Source organism: Protopterus annectens, chromosome 6.part0 (assembly GCF_019279795.1).
Source record: "Protopterus annectens isolate FY-2018-M chromosome 6.part0, PAN1.0, whole genome shotgun sequence".
NCBI classification, from domain to species: Eukaryota; Metazoa; Chordata; order Ceratodontiformes; family Protopteridae; genus Protopterus; species Protopterus annectens.
Genome location: NC_056737.1, coordinates 681,513,477 through 681,535,406, shown reverse-complemented (window position 1 = coordinate 681,535,406; position 21,930 = coordinate 681,513,477). Strand labels below are relative to the sequence as shown.

At 42.9% G+C, this 21,930-nt stretch overlaps 1 protein-coding gene across 1 annotated transcript in view; it reads left to right on the top strand.

Moving 5' to 3' along the window:
* The window catches only part of JAG2 (jagged canonical Notch ligand 2), a gene marked incomplete in the record, with an annotated part of 565,751 nt that overhangs the window by 379,342 nt on the left and 164,479 nt on the right, over window positions 1-21,930 (top strand). Inside the window, 3 exon segments of the mRNA XM_044074368.1 lie at window positions 794-924; window positions 1,236-1,355; window positions 1,617-1,730. Coding sequence (XP_043930303.1) covers window positions 794-924; window positions 1,236-1,355; window positions 1,617-1,730 — 365 coding nt within the window.

Genomic DNA, 21,930 nt, shown 5'->3' with positions numbered 1-21,930 from the left:
TCCTAACCTTTGAATGTGAATTGTTCCTTTATACACAAGGTTTCCTTGTGTGTAAGAGCTTAGTAAAATTTGCATTTTACTGTTATTGTCTAGTGTGGGCTGTCACAAACGAGATCTGGGTAGCTACCACTAGGCATGTTGGGATAGGGGTTAGCCTCGAGCCAGTATATCTCTCGAGCTATAGTAAACAACCGAGTCAGAGCCGAGGATCTGTCCCGAACCCAACAAGCAAGAAGGAAGGCGAGATGGACAACAAACATGGAATGTTATGGTAGGTAAATAACTTCTTTTTTTTGTTTGTTGTTTTAATCTACTTATTTTTTGTATGCAGTGCATTTGTTTTCCCCTTTAAGTGAGGTTGAATTGCACTTCTTGATGGTGCAGGTAAAGTGGTGATAAGTACTTTATTTGCCTATAAGATGGTTATAGAAACCCTGCATATTCTGTACTTCCCATTATCCTTTATCTGTGTGTGTGTTTGTGTGTGTTTGTGTGTGTTTGTGTGTGTGTTTGTGTGTGTGTTTGTGTGTGTGTGTTTGTGTGTGTGTTTGTGTGTGTGTTTGTGTGTGTGTTTGTGTGTGTGTTTGTGTGTGTGTTTGTGTGTGTGTTTGTGTGTGTGTTTGTGTGTGTGTTTGTGTGTGTGTGTGTGTGTGTGTGTGTGTGTGTGTTTGTGTGTGTGTTAGGTTACATTATAAATTGCAACATGGATTCTTCACCTTGTGTGTAGTGCATTATTTGTGTTTGTTCAGGGAAAGTAAAGCGTTCTAATGAACATCTGTACATTTTTCTCTAGGTGTAAGTATGGATGGCAGGGCCAGTTCTGTGATAAATGTGTCCCGTATCCTGGTTGTGTTCATGGAACTTGCACTGAGCCGTGGAAGTGTAATTGTGAAACAAACTGGGGAGGCCTGCTTTGTAATAAAGGTATTTATACAACCGATTGCAGTAAGAGATTGTGAAACCAAATGAAACAATTTTTACTTTGCCTACTTTTACAAAATGTAGTTAAAATGTTTTCTTAGAATAAATCTGTGTAAATTAAGCGGCTTCTGACAAGTATTACAAGCTCTGAATATTTTTGTTACTACAATTGTGATTAAGAGGAAGTGCTTGAACTTCTAATACTCTGAAACCTAAGATGCTCTTTTTGTGTTCTGTAACTTGGTTTAAAAAGTAGATAACTTTTGGAAATGCATTGCACATGTCACATTATTCTTTTTCATTTGTCTATGAAGATCTAAACTACTGTGGAAATCATCATCCGTGTTTGAATGGAGGAACATGCATGAACACTGAACCTGATGAATATTTTTGTAACTGCCCTGATGGCTACTCTGGAAAAAACTGTGAAATTGGTAAGTGTAGAATAGTCTTTGTGTATACAAGCTTATTAGGTTGCATTATCTGTTGATGAAAAAATGTAGTATTTGCTGTTGCCTAATATGAAATTTAAACATTTTCATTACAAAAGAAGCAGTTGAATAGTTGTACTAGTCAGTGTGTGTGTGTCTAAAATATTTACTACATCATTTATAGTTAGATTTTTTTTTTTCTAATTTAAGATGTTCAAGTTGGTCTACCTTTTCAGTTTATAGAGAACCTGCTTTTCTTTCCAGCTGAACATGCATGCGTGTCAAATCCCTGTGCAAATGGAGGGACCTGTCATGAAGTCTCTTCTGGCTTTGAATGTCAGTGCCCTCAAGGATGGACTGGGCCAACATGTGCCATTGGTAAGTTCATAATGTTTCTGATGCATGTACAAAAAAAGTAGATCAGCATTAGAGTGCTGAAATATGTATGTAGGTATGTATAAACAGAGTATTAACTATTGCAATTAGTAGCTTTTAAGTTTAAAAAAACTATAGTTTTTAATATTCCTGCAATACATGCTAAGATTTCCTGACCAGATTAGAATGAAGATCATGCCATGGTTCGTTGCTAAGGAGGCTACTTTTATCATTTGCATTACAGTAGGAAGGAGTGCATGCTTTCTTATCTAATTTAAACACCTTGGGAAAGCATGACCTGATGTTTCAGGTAGCCTGTGCCCACATGTCCTTTTTGTTACTTTGAAAGTCTACTGTCATGCATATTGTTTACTTACAAAACTGGTTTGCATAGTGCTAGTAATGTGCATTTGTCCCTAGCTGTCATTCTGTCCGCTAAACTTTCTGCGGCTGTCTGTTTTTAAAGTTAGTACATTAGTTTGTGTTCTTGGTGGTGCTGCGGTAGCGTTGTCGCCTCACAGTAAGACGTTGTCCTGTTCAGTTCTCAGCTAAAGCGTCTTCTGTGTGGAGACGTGCGTGAATGGGCGTACCTTCGTTGAAGGTTGTGCGTCAGAGCTGGCAACTCGGTACGTAAAAATCTACTGCCAATCATTAGCAGACTGGAGTTCCACTGTGGCGACCCCTAACCGGGAAAAGCCGAAAGACGCAACAACATTAGTTTGTGTTCAGGTGTGTTAAAATTTGAACACCCTGTTAATGTAACTCAACTGTTTAAGTTAATGTCGCCCATTTGCTAATCTAATTTTGTCTACCTTGATATTCAAGACTGGCATGCTTTATTGACACTACCCATTTTGTTGCACTTTTTTCTCCTAAACTCTTCTAGCCTTCTCCTCCATTTTTGGGGAGATAACGGATGCCCTGTTCAACACCCATGGTGCTCATTTAACAGAATCATGCTGACTCACTCATAGCGATTTTTAGGGATGTGTTTAGGAAGGTGTCACAACCTTCGGATTTGGAGGTCGGAGGCCGCATCACTTAGGATTTTTTTGTATTTGTGTTTTTTTTTTTTTTTCAATAATTTTTATTTTTGTTTTACATTTGCAAAAACCATAACCATTCCATATTTACAAAATGACCATATTTTCATGTTATACATTGTGGGTAAAGTAGAAACATGTAGGTCATACAACATACCTAATTACAATATATACAAAGATGCTTTGCCAATTAATGTCATTAGTCTAAAAACAGCACATACAAAAATGATACTTCATCCATAGTTAAGCTGTGTACTTGTTGGAATACTTCCAGTTCATAAGATATAGTGTACCTGGAGCTTTATGCTAATAAGATGTTATAGGACTGTTCCCAGATTGCTCGGGCTTTCATATTTTTGTTTCTTTTGTCCAATACTATTTTATGGGCTAGTAGATGTTTAATAGCAGCTTTCTTGAATTCCTCCCAAGAGATACTTACAGGATTTAACCATTTGCGAGCTGTATATAGCTTCATTAATAAGAAAATCATTATAAGTGGGTTAGCTTGTTTTCCTGAGATGTTGGCCGGGAGGATGTGTAAAAGAGTAAATTCCCATGTTAGTGTTGATGCTTGATACCCCATTTTTTGCAGTTGTAACTTAAGGGAATTCCAAAGCTTGAAAACGCATTTACAACTCCAGAATATATGTATTAGGTCTGCAATCTGGTCTTTACATTGTGGACAGTATGGGGACTTAGTTGCATTGAATTTGTGAAGAATTGCTGGGGTGAAATAAGCATTATTATTAATCATGAGTTGCGTGTAAGAGTTTTTTTTAAGTGGAATAGTTTTCAGTGTTACGTTGATTGCCTTTTCTATTTGCTGGTTATCCATATCGGGTTTTAATTTTCTCCAGTAATTAGAGAAGGTCTTTCTGGAATTTGATTTCCCCTGTCATTTTGTATGAGTTTGTTATTGCTTTCCTTGACATTAACATAGTCTTCCAAAGTAGGGTACAGTTTTCGATGTCACTTTCGGGTATGGTAAGGTTTTGGAGGTAACTGGAACACACCTCTTTGATTTGTCTTAAAATTATTATATCTACTTTAGGTAAGTTTAGATTACTTCTTAATTCATGAATTGTGCTATTGAGGAATGGGTAGATATTTTGGATTCTCTTATGTTTTAACCGAGGGAAGGAGTCTAGGTTTAGCATCTTATTTATTTTTTAAGTTAAGATTTTTATGGAGGGGTTGTAGTATTATCATAGCTTGTCCAAGGTTTAAGGAGTGAAAAAGTTTGTGTTATATTTATAGAATATTTTAGTGGCTCTATTATGTTATAAGCTTGTAAATCTTTTTTATTTAAGAAGGGAAGCGCTTTGGGATTGATGTGTTTTTATGTACCTATAGTATATTGTTACCCAGGCCGGTGAACCAATCTTTGCCGAGGGGTCATACTCTGCTATTCTCAGTATTCCATTAGTGTTGATAATAGAGTAGTAGGTTTTGAAATCTGGCAAGTTTAGACCCCCTTTGTTCTTGGGAAATGTTCGTTTTTGATAGGAGATTCTGGTCTTTTTAGGTTCCCATACAAATTTTGCTAGAAAGGTATGAATTTGTTTGAAGAATTTATTATGTGTAGTTATCTGAGATGTCATAAATAAATATATTAATCTAGGTAGTATGTTAATTTTAATTATTGATACTTTAGACAAAACCGGTAGCTTAAGGTTAATTCTGTCTTGTACAGTCTTGTGTTATGTTTTGCCATTTAAGAGTTACTTTATGTTGGGTAGAATTCCTTGTTATTCTGAAAGAAAGTAACCCCCAGGTATTTGGTTTCTTCTTTTATTTTTATTTAGTCTAAGAGAGGTATTGGGTAGATGAGTCTAGGTGGCCTTAAGGGGAATATATTAGTTTTATTAAGGTTTAATTTGTAGTTAGACATGTATGAGAATTGTTCAATTGTGTGTATTATTTTGGTCATGCCTGAACTTGGTGTAGTAAAGTATATGTTTAAATCGTCTGCAAATGCTGAGAGATAAACTTTGGAAGTTATTTATTGAGGGGGGATTATGATATGTATTTTGTTTAATGTATAGAAATAGGGGTTCTAGGTAAAGGTTGAAAAGAAAGGGTGATAGCGGGCAGCCTTGTCTTGTTCCATTTTTTATCAAAATTCTGTTTGACCATGCTTTGTTTATATATAGGCATGTGTATGGATTACTGTAGAGAATTTGAATGATCTGTATAAAATTTTTAGGTATGTCAAAGTGAGGGAACGTTTGCAGCAAGAATTTAAGATTGTCCCTATCAAAAGCCTTGTGGGCATCTACTACCATTGTGAAGATGTTGGTATTTCTCTGATTTGCAAAGGATATTAACACTTCTAATGTATTTTAGTTTTATGGTAGCCACTCAGCTGTGAAAACATTGACTGTAGGTGATTTGGTCACATTGACTAATGTTGATGTGACACATGGACCCTATGTAAAATGGTGGGGGTGGAACTGACAAAGACAACATGGCAAGTACCTGCAATCGAATATACAAACATGATGATGATTGAATCTAGAAAGTGTATGCATCAATTTGGCCAAGGCATTAGAATTTATTAAAAGTCTTCTGTCCTTGCAGACTCTTTTATGTTTAGACATAAACACTTTGTAGTCATGTTGCTTTGTAGCTAAACAAAAGGTTACAGAATTGAGTTGTTTTGTAGCTTAATAAAAGGTTACAGAACTGAAAGTAGTGAGCATACATTCAGCATGCAGTTCTGTTACTGGTGATGCTTCCAAGTCTTTTGCGTTAGGAATTTTAATATTTTCACTTTTCAAGTCATATGATCATATTGTCTTATTGAGTTTGCAGAATGAAGCCCATTAGCAGAGATATGTTGGATAATTGTTTTTATCCAGTAGGTAAGTTTGTAAGAGAAGACGCGTGTGCTATTGTGAAGGTTGGTATTCATAAATAGCTCCCCAAGTCCTGTATCAATCAAATTATCAACTTGGGGAAAAGATAAGTACTGTAAATATTTGAAAACTGTTGTAGAATCACTGATAAGGTATACATTATTTTTAAATATGACATGCATTATTTAAAACAGCTTTTTATTTCATATTAAGTTAACCTGAGGAATTGCCAATGTAAAAATCATTGGTGAGGAACTGCACAGTGTGTGCTCTAGTTGTTCTTCGTGTTTCACTGTTGCAGTCATCACATTTGGGTTATTACTGCCAGGGTAGTCCTTGGCTGGCCCGAATACTAGAGGCTTAGTATTTCTGCGTCGGTTACTGTTGCTTTAGGACTGACGTCAGGTTGTCCATATAAAGTAAGGGAACCGACGCGATTACATCAGTTTTTCTTGCCGTGGAGCCCGAAGCAGAAACAGTTCTCACGAGTCCGGTCGGCCGCTACCCGAGTTTTGTCTTCCGAATTGAAGCTGAAGTCTTCTGAAGCTAATTACCCCGTTGGGGATCCTTTTTTATTGCACTAACCGATGTCTGAAAAAGTTAACAGTTGTCGCACCTGTGGAAAGCAAATACCACACCGAGGCTTTCATTCTTATTGCATCACTTACTTAGGCCCAGACCACTACATCTCCTGCTGTCACTTCTGTGCTTTGTTCAATGCCAGAACTATACGTCGTCAGGCCCCTTATAGTAGCTAGATATTTTTGCTTACAGTCCTCTAATTCCGATATGGCTTCAGTAAGCCATCAGACAGCAGATCTTCCAAAAAAAGTAAAGATAAAGCTAGAGACAGACTGTATAGGTCCAAACCTACTGACGACGCTCCCGTTAAGCTAGTAGTCATTTCTCCAGTCCTCAGTGAGGCACTTTTGCAGCCCGTGATGCCCACTTCTGTGGATTCACAGGCTGCTACTGAGACCCTTGCGGAGTCTGGTGTCCCGCAAAACTCTTTGACTAAGGATCCTGTGGTCATCTCTACCTTGGATGTGTCTGGAGCCACTAAGCAGGCACCGGCTTCCGAGGAAGTCCTTTGCACTACTGATTCTCGACACAAACTGACCACTTTTGCGACTACCATCCTTTCGAAAACCGAGTTTCTTAGGCCCAGGTTACAAACCACACCCAAGAAGCAGATGGCCCAATCTCTGGCACCTGCTTCCTTGCCTCAGACTCAAATCCTTAAAATGGTGGAAGATCTTGTCATGCTGATCAGGGGAATCCAAGCTACCCCTTCCAAAAGAAAGAGATCTGTCCCCTGTAGTTTTGTCTGAACAGGAGTCCGATGACTCTTGTGCATCAGAGTATGAAAACATGCAACCCCTCTCTGCTTATAAGGATTCTGATGCAGAGGATTCCATTCCTTCAGCCTCTTCCCCCAGAGGATTATTCCTTTTGGGGAAACCCTTCACACCTAAAGGGAGCATTTCCAATGGGAAAGTCAGGACTACCCTCAGCCTAGAGAGAGACTCTGGAAATTCTTAGATCGTCCACAGCACAGACCCCTGGCCATCCCCCCAGTCCTGGATGTTGTGAAGGATGTCTTCCTGAAATCTAGTTTGACTCCTGACACCCTCCCTCCTGCACCCAGAAAACCAGACCGGTATTAGAGTCCCTGACTCACACAGATTTCTTTTTATAAATCGTACTGTTGACCCTGATGTAATTTCTCAAGGGCCTAAAGGAATTAAAGCAACCTCTGCTAAGAATCCCCCCCCCCCCCAGATGGGGATTCCCGAGCACTAGACAGATGGGGTAAAAAAGTATACAACTCGTCTACTGTTGCTATCAGAGCACTAAATTGTCCATTTCATATGCTAAATTTCAGCAACATATCCTGGAACTTCTCAAACAAAAAATGTCCTTTCCTGCTTATGCAGAATCTAGAGAGTTACAAGAGTTAATGCATTCTGCAAGTCAAGTAACTAAACACACCTTGCACTGTGATTTTGATGCTCTAGAAGCTTCTTGCAGGGCAGCAGTCACCAGTTCTGTCCTTAGATGGAATGCATGGCTTAAGGAACAGCCCTTCCCAGACCCTGATAAATCTGAATTATTAGATGCCCCCTTGCACAAAGACAACTTATTTGGCACTAGGGCAGAAGAGGTCTTAAAAAGGTTGGAAGAAAAAGCTAAATCTATGCAGACAGTTAAGGATTTCCTACAGGTACAACCACCCAGGTTCAGTAGGCATTGTCCTTCCAAGCAATGGTCCTTTCCTGCTCCCACCAGGTCAGTTCAGCCCAGACCCCATAGACAGCAGCCACAGGGAATACAGAGATCTAAGCAGTGGACTATCTCGACTTCAAAACCAAAGAGTTCTAAGCCACCCTCTTATGGTAAGAACTCTTATTGACTCTCCTCCCCCACCCCACCCCCCTCTGTCCACCTCCACTTAGCCCTAGGAGGAAAACTCTCCTTTCATGCAAACACTTGGGCCACCATAACCAAACAACTGCTGGGTTCTCAACATAGTGTCCCAGGGATACAAATTTTCTTTCCACACCCTTCCAACTGCAAAAGGATTCCCAGATCTACCTCAAAACCAGTAGGCAGAGGCGCAAAAGCTTTCCATGAAGGCAGTAGAGCATGTTCCTGCAGAGCAGAAAAAACAAGGTTTCTACTCCAGAATTTTTCTGGTACCCAGGAAAGAGGGCGCCTGGTGTCCCATCCTCTGTCTATCCATTCTAAACACCTTCCTGGTGATCCCAAAATTCAAAATACTCACCCTCCAGCAGCTGCTGCCCATGCTCTCCAAGGATGCTTGGCTAGCCACCCCAGACGAAACACATTCCTATCAGAGAATCGTGCAGGAAATATCTCCGACATCGTGTTTCACTGTTGCAGTCATCACTGTAGGGTTCTTCCTGCCGGCAGCTCTCGGTCGGCCAGAATCCCAAAGTCTGGGTCCAGCGTCGGCTGTGTACTCGCCCTCCCTGACGTCAGTGCGCCAGGGGTACAAAGCTCCCAGCCGACGCCATGTTCTCCAGTCTTTCTTGCCGTGCGGTGGAAGCAGTTCGCAAGTGCCGGTCGGCTGACTCCTGTTATTTTTGGTGCTTCATACCGAAGACATTCTTCTTTTCAAAGCCAAGTACCCCGTTGGGGAAACTTTTTTTTTCTTGCTTCAGACCGATGTCAGAAAAAGTTAATTGTATTTCATGTGGGAAGCAAATACCTCATAAGGATTTTCACTCTTACTGTATTCCTTGTCTAGGTCCTGACCACAATGTAGCTAGTTGTCGGTTTTGTGCTAGATTTAATCAACGTACTATTAAACAGAGATACGATTTTGCCTTTCGTTACTTTGGGAGGAGATTTAATTATAACATGTCGTCTGACACGCTTCCGACTACCGGAGTTCATAAAAGGCGCAAGGATAAGGATAGGCCTCAGAGGTCCAAATCAGACGACAGTTTACAATCAGAGCCAGCTGCTGGTTCGGCTGTCGTCAGTGAGGAGCTTTCGCAGCCCCTGTCGTCTGCCATTACAGAACTGCTTGCCAAAACGGACTCCCACAAGGAGCCAACTAGGCCTTCAGATACTCCAGGTGCAGGACCTTCGGATAATGCTCCCTCGGATGGGTCTGGAGCCGCTGTGCAGGTACTGGCTTCTGAGGGGGTTTTCAGGCCTATGCACCTTCAGACAAAGACTCCGTCTAAAACCAAGAGTCAAGCCCAGGCCTCCTCTGATCCGGGACCTAAATCTCAAAAACAAATGCTTAAAATGGCGGAGGACTTGCTAACTATGATGGTTCCCATCCCCCTCCAGACAAAAGGCCAAGACAAGTATTGGATTATAAGAATCCTCTGATCAGGTATCTATCTCTTCAGTGTCTTCCTCTGAACAGGATTATACTTTCCCTCCTTATGAGGATTCTAATGCTGAGGAATCCATTCCTTCAGCTTCTCCTCCTGAGGATTATTCTTTTGGGGAAACTTTACATGACATGAGGGAACTTTTCACTGGGAAGGACAGGAGTACTCTGAATCAGAGAAGGCTTGGGGATTTCCTCCTTCTTCCCCAACACAGACCCATTCCTCCTATTTTGTATATTGTGGATGATGTCTTTTCTAAGTCTAATTTAACTCCTGACTCCTTTCCTCCGGCCCCTGCTAAGCCTGAGAGTCCCTGACTCCCACCAGTTTCTATTTAAAAATCCTACTGCTGATCCAGAAACCATTTCTCAGGGTCCTAAGGGTGTTAAGGCCGCCACTGCTAAGAACCCTATTCCGTCAGATAAGGATTCTAGAGCTTTGGAGAGATGGGGCAAAAAAGTGTACGCTTCTGCTACTTTATCTATTAGGGCTTTAAATTGTCAATTTCATATGTTGAAATATCAGCAGTACCTTTTGTCTGTTATGAAACAAAAACTGTGTACCATTTCTTCATGTGCAGACAATAAGGAATTACAAGATTTGATGCATGCTACCGAGCAGGTGGGGAAACATACCTTACACTGTGGTTTTGATGCTTTGGAGGCCTCTTGCAGGGTGGCTGCCACTGGCACGGTCATTAGAAGGCATGCTTGGTTAAAGGAACAAAATTTGCCTGATCAAGTAAAAGCGAAATTACTGGATGCTCCTGTTCAACATAATGTTTTGTTTGGGTCTAAGGCTGAAGAGGTTATAAAGAAAATGGCGGATAAGGCAAAATCCATGCAAACTGTTAAGGATTTCTTACAAGTTCAGCCTCCTAGATTTAGCAGAAATTGGCCAGCTAAAAATTGGTCCTTTCCCAGCTCGGACAGGCCTCCCAGCTCGGACAGGCCTCAGAGGGGTAGATATAGGCACCCCAGAGGGAGGGCCCAAGTACAGACCTCTTATAAACCTAGACAGTGGAGTGCTTCCACCCCCAGGAGTGGAGAGGATAGGTCTCAACCTTATAGGAAACAGGCTCAATGACTCCCCCTGCATGGCTCCAGGAACCTCTCTCCTGGAAGATCCTCTGGGAGGAAAACTTTTTCTTTTTCACTGAAATTGGACTTACATAACCCAAGACAAGTGGGTTCTGGATGTAGTTTTAAGAGTTTACAAATTCCACTTTCACACCTTACCAAAACCAAACGGATGGCCAGACCTACCAAAAACTCAATGGGCAGAGGCATTAAAACAGGTGAGGTCCCTCATGGCTGTGAGGGCCGTAGAACTGGTTCCAAATTCAGAGACAGGACAAGGCTTTTATTTAAGACTCTTTCTAGTTCCCAGAAAGCAAAATACTTAGAGACCCATCCTGGATCTGTCAGTCTTAAATACTTTCCTGGAGATACCAAAGTTCAAGATGCTTACTCTGCAGCAGCTCTTGCCAGTGTTGAGCAAAAATGCATGGATGGTGACATTGGACTGGCTTACCTACACATTCCTATCCGACAGGAGTGCAGAAGATATCTCAGGTTCAAGGCAGGCTCGAAACATTACCAGTTCTCTGCGCTGCCCTTTGGCTTGTCTACTGCGCCCAGGGTCTTTACCAAGTGCCTGGCACCAGTAGTAGCTTACTGCAGACTCAAGGGAATTCAAATTTACCCTTATCTGGACGACTGCCTTATTCAAGCAGACAGCAAGGACATTTTACTCCAGCACCTGGAATTTGTTCAGAATCTACTCAAGTACCTGGGATTCACTGTGAACGTAAAAAAATCAAATTTGGCACCCACTCAACAGATAACTTTCCTAGGTGCTCTTTTAAACACAACAACCCAGATGGCATTCCTGACGCCAGAAAAACAACTACAGCTGGCTTCAGCTTTCAAGAGCCTGGCATTAATGTCTCAGCTAACTGCAAGGAAATTCCTGCAGGCTTTGGGTTACATGGCTTCCTGCATCCTACTCGTACCATATGCAAAACTGCATATGAGGAAGATACAATGGTACCTAAAAAGCGTATGGCCCCAGCATTGTGTCAGTCTGTAAACAGTGATTGCTGTCTTGCCTTGCCTGCAAAAGGAATTCCATTGGTGGGCCACGGCATGTCTTCAAAACAAAGGGAAAGCCTTCAGTCTACCTCCAGCCTACCAAGTGAATAACCACGGACGCCTCGGATTATGCATGGGGAGCCCACTTGCAGGGGAAAGGCCTGCAAGGTTTTTGGACAGAGGATCAGTAACATCTACATATCAATTTAAAAGAGATGTTAGCTGTGCAGAATGCCCTCTTGGCTTTCAGGGATCTTTTACAGCCAGGGCAGCTACTGATACGGACAGACAACACCACAGTTGTGGTACATAAACAAGCAAGGGGGTTTGCACTCCTACCCCCTTTGCAGACTAGTCATGAGTCTATGGAACACAGCACTAGCTTGCAAAGTGGACCTACAAGCTCAATTCCTGCCAGGGAAACAAAACACTCTGGCAGACAGCCTGAGCAGGAACCTGTCAGACCCACACGAGTGGATGCTAGACACCCAAATATTCAAGATGATTACAGAAGCCTGGGGCTGCCCGGACATAGATCTATTTGCATCGCCCCACAACTACCAGTTACAGACTTTTTGCACAAGGACATATCACAAGCTAGCATGGAAAGTGGATGCTCTCTCCTTCAGTTGGAGGAACCTCTCTGGGTATGCTTTTCCACCACTACCTCTTCTACCAAGGGTGTTATTAAAAATAAAACAGGACAAACCAAAGCTGATGTTACTAGCCCCAAATTGGCCTCGACAATTTTGGTACGCAACACTGATAAATCTATCCCAGGAACCTCCTTGGATTCTACCTCAGATTCCAAATCTTTTGTCTCAACATCAGGGCCAGGTCCTGTACTCTCATATCAAAACTCTCGGCCTGGCGTATTCAGGGTCTATAATTAATCCTACCCTTTCCAAACAGGTCATGGATGTTATCTTAGAAGCCAGAAGGCCTAGCACTAGGAAATCTTATGAAGGCAAATGGAAGAGATTTTGCACCTGGATGCATACTCAGGAATCAGATCCTTGCATTCCATATATTCCATTGATTTTACATTATCTAACAGATATGTTGCATAAGGGTTTATCTTTTTCCTCCATAAAAATACATGCCTCAGCTATCTCTGCACATTGTAATACAGATCCTCCAATTTTTTCACACCCACTTCTGAAACAATATCTCAGAGGAGCAAAGAATTTAAGGCCCCCTAGGACTTTACCCATTCCTGCCTGGGACCTCAATTATGTCCTGGAAAAACTTACTCTGCCTCCTTTTGAGCCTGCTGCCACATCTGATATAAAGTATTTATCATGGAAAACTGTTATCCTACTGGCTTTAACTTCAGCCAGGAGAGTCTCGGAGTTACAAGCGCTCATGGCTGTGGAACCTTACATTATTTTTCATCAAGACAGGGTTTCTTTGAGGACTAACCCTACTTTCATGCCTAAAGTGGATTCTAAAGTGGCTTTAAACCAAACTATTCACCTGCCAACTTTTTTCCCTAATCCACAAAGTAAGGGGGAGAGGATCTTGCATTCTTTGGACGTGCACAGGCAGCTTCGCTTTTACCTGGACAGAACCAAGGATATCAGGAAAACAGAACAACTGTTTGTTTCTTATGCAGCAAATTCCCAAGGCAAAGCTATTTCAAAACAGACAATTTCTAAATGGATTGCTCATGGAATCAGATTTGTTTACTCTCATCATGGAAAGCAAATCCCAGGAAAAATTAGGACACACACTACCAGAGCTGCTGCTAGCTGCCTTTTTCAGGGGAGTCCCCACCAAAGATATTTTGGAAGCTGCAACTTGGAGTTCAGTGCATACTTTCTCTAAGCACTATAATCTCCCTCTTTATTCTAAGTCTAGGGCAGGCTTTGCTTCTGCAGTCTTGCAAGGCCTTCTAGCCGCCCCTTCTACTCAATAACCACCACCCTTTATCTCAGCTTTGGGATTTAACACTACAGTGATGACTGCAACAGTGAAACACAATGAACATTGTACAGTTGTGTACACTTACCATAAATTTAGATATTCAAGTGTCTTCACTGTTGCAGTCTGGGTTACCCACCCTCCTGTCCCCTCTTATACCTTTATTGGTGTGGTTCCCTGCTTCACCCTTCTTCTGAGGTGTATTTGCTACAGGGTATGTTGTTTGTTGTATATTACATTTTTGTTTTACTTTTAGCCTTTACTTTTGGGCACCTGACATCTTGGGCAAGAAAAACTGGAGAACATGGCGTCTGCTGGGAGCTTTGTACCCCTGGTGCACTGACGTCAGGGAGGGTGAGTACACAGCCGACGCCGGACCCAGACTTTGGGATTCTGGCCGACCGAGGGCTGCCTGCCGGCAGGAAGAACCCTACAGTGATGACTGCAACAGTGAAGACACTCTAACATCTACATTTATGGTAAGTGTACACAACTGTACTTTTCAGGGCAGGATCCCAGCACTTTCAGTTCACTCTGCTTCCCTTTGGCTTATCTGCTGCTCCCAGAGTTTTCACAAAATTTATGGCTCCAGCCATTGCCTTTTGCAGACAAAGAAATATCCAGACTTGCCCATACTTAGAGGACCGCCTAATTCAGGCAGACAGCCAAGAAAAGCTGCTCAAGCACCTGGCCTTTGTAAAGTCCCTACTAACCTCTCTAGGGTATACAAACAACGAAAAGAAATCCAAACCAATACCTACCCAAAGTATTATATTCCTGGGAGCAAGCCTGGACACAGCATTCCAGATGGCATTACTTACACCAGAAAAGCAATCCTTCCTGACAGCCTGCTTCTCTCAACTAGCCACCAGACCCCATCTATCTGCAAGGAAAATCCTGCAAGCTCTGGGGTTCATGGCATCTTGCATTCTTCTCCTTCCATATGCCAGACTGCATATGAGGAAATTCCAGTGGTACCTAAAAAGCCTTTGGTGTCAACACTCTCAGGACCTGGAGACTCTTATACCTATAATACCTTGCCTCAGAAGATTTTTTTGGTAGGCAACAGCATGCTCCCTCAACAAAAGACTACCTTACTCACCACCCCACGCTGGCCAGATCCTCACCACAGATGCATCAGATTATGCCTGGGGTGCACTCCTGGATGACAGGTGCATACAGGGCCAATGGAGCTCACAGCAAATCCATCTTAACATCAACCAAAAAGAGATGATAGCTGTCCAACATGCCTTGATAGCTTTAAAACCCCGTCTCTCCACAGGGGCTCTCCTGATCAAAACAGACAACACAACTGTGATATGGCACATCAACAAGCAGGGAGGGACTCTGTCCTATCCTCTATGGAGGCTGGCCACGACCCTTTGGCACACAGGCTCTACCATGCAACTCCACCTGTTAGCACAATTCATACCATGTTCACTCAGCTCTCTGGCGGACCACTTAAGCAGAAATCTTCTGGACCCACATGAGTCGCAGCTCAACAGAAGAACTTTTGCCCTAATAACTCAGAAATGGGTCACCCCAAAGGTTGACCTCTGCCTCCAACACCAACCATCAGCTGAGCAAGTTCTGCACTAGGGAGCATCACTGCATGGCTTGGGAAGTGGATGCCCTGTCCTTCCCCTGGATCAGTCTATCGGTCTGTGCCTTTTCTCCACTACCTCTCATCTCCAGGGTGCTGCTCAGAATAAAGGAGGAAAAACCAAGGTACCCCTTGCTGTGCAGCCTGTCCCCTCTGCTACCTTGGCATCCCCCTCTGATTCCAAACCTCCTGAACCAGAGGGAAAGGGAATTCATGCTTCCTCAATTGCAGACACTCAATTTGGCAGCTTGGCTTATTCCCTAACCCCTGATCAGTCTGCCAACCTCAGCAAACCGGTTCTAGATGTTAGACGTGAGGCCAGATGTCCTAGCACTAAAGTCGTATGTTGACAAATGGAAAAGGTTCTGCACTTGGATGCAGGCTAAGGGAGCCAGTATGGCACAGCCCTCCCTCCCTGTCATCCTGGATTACTTAGCTGACCTGCTACACAGTGGACTCTCCTTTTCCTTTATTAAAATTCATGCCTCTGCTATCTCTGCTCATTTTCCCACTGAGCAGCCCCATTTTTTTACTCCCTCTGATCAAACGGTTCCTAAGGGGGGTTAGCAACTTGAAGCCACTCGGAAGAGCACCAACACCAGCTTGGGACCTTAACTTTGTATTGGAAAAGCTCACCCCCCCCCCTTCAAACCTGCCTCTTCAGCAGAGCTAAAATTTCTCTCCTGGAAGACAGCTTTCCTTCTGGCCGTAACTTCAGCCAGAAGGGTCTCTGAGCTGCAAGCACTCATGGCTGTGGAACCCTTCATCATCTTGTATGCTGACAGGGTATCCCTCAGGACTAACCCATCCTTCAAATCCAAGGTGGTGTCCAGTGTGGCTCTCAACCAATCCATTCATTTTCCCACCTTTTTCCCCTGACCGGCAGAACAAGGGGGGAAGGATCCTGTACTCTCAATGTGCACAGACAGCTCAGATTCTATCTAGACAGGACTAAAGCCTTCAGAAAGTCTGATCAATTGCTAGTCAGCTTTGCTGCATGGGCAGAGGGCAAAGCCATCTCCAAACAAATAGTTTCCAAATGGATAGCACACTGCATCCATTTCTGCTACAAACCACACGGAAAGCCTCCCCCCAAGGGGGTCAGAACTCACTCCACCAGAGCAGCCTCCACCTCTGCAGCTTTCCTCAGGGAAGTCCCCACCAGGGACATTCTGGAGGCTGCCACCTGGACATCCATTCACACCTTCACCAAACATTACCACCTGCTTATCTTCTCCAAATCCAGGGTAGGGTTTACCTCTGCAGTCATGCAGGGCATCCTGGTCAGCCCCTAGTTTCCTTGACTGCCTCCACCCTTTTCCTCAACTTTGGGAATCAACCCAAATGTGATGACTGCAACAGTGAAACATGAAGAACATAGTACAGTTATGTACACTTAAAAAATGTAGATGTTCAAGTGTATTCACTGTTGCAGTCCTGGTTTCCCTCCCTCCAACCCCCTCTTCTTTCTTCCCTGTCTTTACAAGGAACATATTGGTATTTACTTTCTATTAGTGGAGTCTTCCACCAGAACCTGGCTCCCACTTGGGGGCTCCTGACAGGTTAGGGCAAGAAAAAATCATGTAATGGCGTTGGCTGCCTTACTTTATACTACTGACTACCTGACGTCTGTCCTGAAACGACAGCAGCCGATGCAGAAATACTAAGCTTCTGGTATTCGGCCCGGCCGAGTGCTACCCTGGCAGGGATAACCCAAATGTGATGACTGCAACAGTGAATACTCTCTAACATCTACATTTATGGTAAGTGTCCACAACTGTACTTTCTTGATTGTTGACTATGATATTGAGTCATGGTAAGTGCTGAATGTGGTATACATACATTTTCTGAGAAAGGGCACTAATGTTAGGAGCAGTTGTCCCTGGTAGACTGGGAATAGTGGTACATAGACATGTCTTCACGCATGATTGAGAATTTAGTGGACTGCTGTAGTAAGAGTGTTGAAAGTGGGAGGTGGTCTTTCAAATGATGGAACTTATTGATTTACTGCTCTCTCCCATGCTTGGGTAGCCACCTTGTATGCCCACTTTTATAACAAATTCAAGGGTTTTTAGTCTTTGGGAGGTGGGTTGTGATGGGGATCTTATTTGATATTTCACCAGCTCGCACTAATGATGGTGGTCAGAGTCCACCTGAAACAAGGTGCTTGGTTACAGGGTTTCCTTCTTTGATGCAAGGCAGCAACCAAAGATTATTTCTTCACTGCATTTTTTTGCTGCTGCTGTCTTAATTGCTACCTAAACTGTAGTTTAAAGGGTGGTACATATGCAGACAATCTTAAGCATTGTGTACATGGTTTTCACACCTATTTACTGTTCTCTTATTCAAAAGGTAGGTGTGCTGCTTACTGCAGAAAACAGGGTTTCACCAGGTAGTGTTGCATAGAAAACCTTTTGTAATAGCTTTTCTTACTTTTTGCTGATTGTAGGGCCATTGGATTCTTCAGTCCTCTTCCTCTTTTCCTTGGTATGAAGATAGGCACTAAAATGGGTAGTAGGATCTTACTAGTAGCGATGTTTAAAACCTGAAGTGTCCTTTACTCCCTTCTCTCCCAATATAACTGCCGTACTATGTTCATTAAAGAATACTTTTGAGGGCTACCTTTTTTTTCTTTATTACATTACTTAACTGAAAAATCTACTGTCAATCATTAGCGGACTGGAGTTCCGCTGTGGCGACCCCTTATGGGGGAAAAGCCAGAAGACAAACAACAACATTACTTAACTGATTTCATAAGTGATTTGTATTTTCCTGTAGATGCATAACCTGTAATTTGCATGTATTGACATGTTTTAAGTACTGTAAATGTCTTTCCTTTTCTGGTTTTCATGCGGAGTGATGCAGGTTTTCATGCGGAGTGATGCAGTAGACAAAGTACTTGCTGTGGCTGCCTCAAAACATTTGTTTCTCTAGTTCAGTGTTTGGATAAATGTACATTCTGTGTGCAGAGTGCATCTTCTCCCTGTGGGCTTTCACTGTGTGCTGTGATTTTCAGGGTCTGTATTAGAAGCATGAATGGTCGGAATGTCGACAACCTCTTGACACGTATGTGTCCGATCAACCATTTCAGTGAATGGCCACATCATCTATTTCTTTCCAAGGGAAAAAAATTGGTTGGCCGTTGTGTTAAATGTCCCCTTTTCCCCACTGTAGTGCAATCTTGGCGTTAGTATATTTAGTTAGGGGGGGTGTGGGGCACCCCCCCCACTTGACCGTTCGTGCTTCTAATATAGACCCGATTTTTCACCCTCATTCAAAGATGAGGTAATAGGGCGGCCACAGTGGTGCAGCAGTTAGCGTTGCCGCCTCACAGCAAGAGGTTTTCTGGTTCGATTCTCAGCTGGAGTGCCTTCTGTGCGGAGTCTGCATGTCCTCCCTGTGGTCGCGTGGGTTTCCTCCATGTGCTCCGGTTTCATCCCACATCCCAAAGACATGCTGTAGGTGGATTGGACACTCTAAATTGGCCCTAGGTGTGTGTGTGTGCATGTGTGTGCCTTCTATGGAAGGTTGGGTGCCGGGCTGGCAACTTAACACCGTAAAACTCCACTGCCAATCATGAGCGGACAGGTGATCTGACCCCTAACTGGGAAAAGCCGAAAGAAGAAGATTCAAAGATGAGGCAATGAATTGGGAAGACATCATTTTGCCCATAAGTGTGTGCATGCCATGTATATGCTCAGTGATAACTGCTGTATTGTCCAGGATTACTTTCTGTTAAGTGCAGTGATGCGGTCATGACAGAGCCACAGCATAAGCTGAATAAAGCAAGTCTTTGAGATTTATTGAACATGTTATACTTTGGTTACCTGTCAACTTTACTTGCACATGGTCTCACCTAGATCCAGTGTTTACTTTATTCTGATTTTTATTTTCCCTGTTATTTGGATGACCAAGAAAGTGTTAAAAATACTATTCCAAGTCATCAACATGGGCAAATACAGCTAAAGTGAATGCTTTACTCTAGATAACCCAGGTTCAACTAGTGCCCAGATGTTGGAAAGAGATGACAATGGGGAGGTGGGAGTCAAGTGGCTTACCCATCTTGGGGTGGTGGGAGGGCTGTTGTTGGTCCACGGGTTGAACTCCAATCTCCATACTGAAACTGAAACTGGCCATGTATTTGGATGCAAGTGGCTATTGCCAGTAAGCTATTACAGAAGTTGAGCCTTGCCATTCTGATGTTGGAACATAAACAGAAAATCCCTACCCTTGCAACAGGTGAAAGCACCACTCTTGGATCCAGCTGTTGCCTCTCAGGCAAATGGATAAGCTTGGGGGGGGGGGGGGTTTGATGATGGTTGTGCTGGGGCCCAAAAAGAAGTTTGTTCTTCTTCCCTATCAGTCACATGGATGGCTAAACAGATGATCTGTAGGATGAGAAACAGTATGATATGGTTATAGTGGCAGTGCTAATTGTTCCCCTCAAACCTAGTTTAAAAAGTCAGGTTAGCTATTTTAATACACACAGCTGAAAAATAGCCACCAGGTATGGCTGCCTAAGATAGAAGGGTTAACATTTGGTGTCTCCCTGTCTGAATTTCTCTTACTTTTTGGAAGAGTTTTTTTTTTTTTTTTTTTTAGAATGAGGTGTAATAGCATTTAAATGGTAAGAGTTGTTTTAAAAAATACTTCTCTTTCCTTTGATCAAGTTACATTCCTCAGCACTTCCAGAGTGTTAATAAATGTAGTGGTGCATGAAAACTTGCAACAAATGTTCTTTGAAAACTCCTTTGCTTGTATTAGATGTAGTCATAATGACGTAGCAACTGTGCTTCTTGAACTTAGATAAAAATGCCTATTTTTTAACCACTTTCCTTTGTAGACTGATCATTTCAGAGTTGCTTCTTTTGAAGTCTGATCACACCATATTTCTGCCAGTAGAATCAGATATATTCCTAACAAGAATCAACCGGCATTTAACTACACTAAGCAATGTTGATAAAATGCCTACATAATTCTTCACAAAATGTTAGCAGTATCTGAAAAGCTCTTAAATTATGAAAAACTGCTGCATACATCACAAAATTCTGTTTGGAACAAAATGTGGTTTAGTATAGATTGTAATGTCAAGAAAAGTAGATTCCGTCTGCATTTTCATGTGGTTAACAGTTTGCAAGGTAAATCTTGTAAAGGAGTGATGTTCTTTGTGTTTCACTGTTGCAGTCATCACACTTGGGTTATCTGCCTGCAGGTAGCCCTCAGTCGGCCCAAATACCAGAGTCTTGGGATTTCTGTGTCTGATGCTGTCGCCTCTTCCATGATGTCAGGGGTATAAAACATGCAGCCGACGCTATTGCATCAGTCTTGTCGAGAAGGAGCCCGAAGCAGAAGCAGTTTGCAAGTGCAGGTTGGCCGCTACCTGAAATTTTCATTTTTTTCGAGTTTCAGACCTGAAGTCTTCTAAAGCTAAGTACCCCGTTGGGGATTCTTTTTCTTGCTCTAACCGGTCAGAAAAAATTAACAGTCGTCTTGCCTGTGGAAAGCAAATACCTCACAGAGATTTTCATTCTTACTGCGTCACCTGTTGAGGCCCGGACTACGACGTCCCTAGCTGTCGGTTTTGTGCCTTGTTTAACACCCGAACCATTCGTCATCAGGCTATTTTAGTAGCTAAATTCTTTCGCTCTCGTTCTCCGTATTCCGAAATGGCTTCGGTAAGCCATCCGACTACCGATCTTCCGAAAAAGCACAAAGACGGAGACAGACCGCATAGGTCAAAAACTGCTGATGATGCTTCCGTTACGCTTGTTGCCAGACTGCCGGTACATAGTGAGGTGCCTTTGCAGCCCCTGATGCCTGCTTCTACAGATTCACAGGCCTCTGCTGAGACCCATTTGGAGTCCGTTATGCCGCGAGATGCTTCTTTGACTATGGAACCTGCGGATGTCTCTACCTTTGATGGGTCTGGAGCCGCTGTGCAGGCACCAGCTTCTGAGGGTGTATTCCAACCTACTGATATTCCTATTAAACCGACAACTTCGTTTCCTACTAAAATTACTGAGTTTCTCAGGCCCAGAGTTCGCAATACGCCTAGAAAACCGATGTCCAAAGTGCATGCTCATCCTCCCATGCCACAAAAACAAATGCTTAGAATGGCTGAAGACCTTATTACTCTAATTAGGGGAAGCCAGTCTTCCCCTGCCAAAAGACAAAAAGAATTGAATTTCCTTCTGATTTCTACAGACCAGGAGTTTGATGACTCTGACCCTTCTGATTACCAGGACATACCCTTATCTACTTATGAGGATTCAGATGCAGAGGAATCCATTCCGTCTGCCTCCCCTCCAGAGGATTTTTCTTTTAGTGAAACCTTGCATACCTTGAGAGCATTTCCACTGGGAATGCCAGGGCTATCCTCAGTCCAAAAAGAGACTCTGGGAATTTTTAGATTTGCCTCAGCACAGGCCTCTAGGTATACCCCCTGTCCTGGATATTGTAGACGATGTCTTCTTGGGAGTCCAGTCTTACTCCTGACATCTTACCACCAGCTCCTAGAAAATCTGACTAATACTACAGAGTACCTGATTCTCACAATTTCCTCTCTAAGAATGCTACTCCGGATCCAGAGACCATTTCCCAGGGACCTAAAGGCATTAAGGCTACTACAGCCAAAAACCCTACCCTTTCAGACAGGGGTTCTAGAGCTTTAGACAGATGGGGTAAGAAGGTATGTACCTCTGCAACTCTTGCCATCAGGGCTTTGAATTGCCAGTTTCACATGTTGAAGTACCAGCAACATATGGAACTAATTAAACTAAAAATGGTGTTACTTCCAGATTGTGCGGAAAAT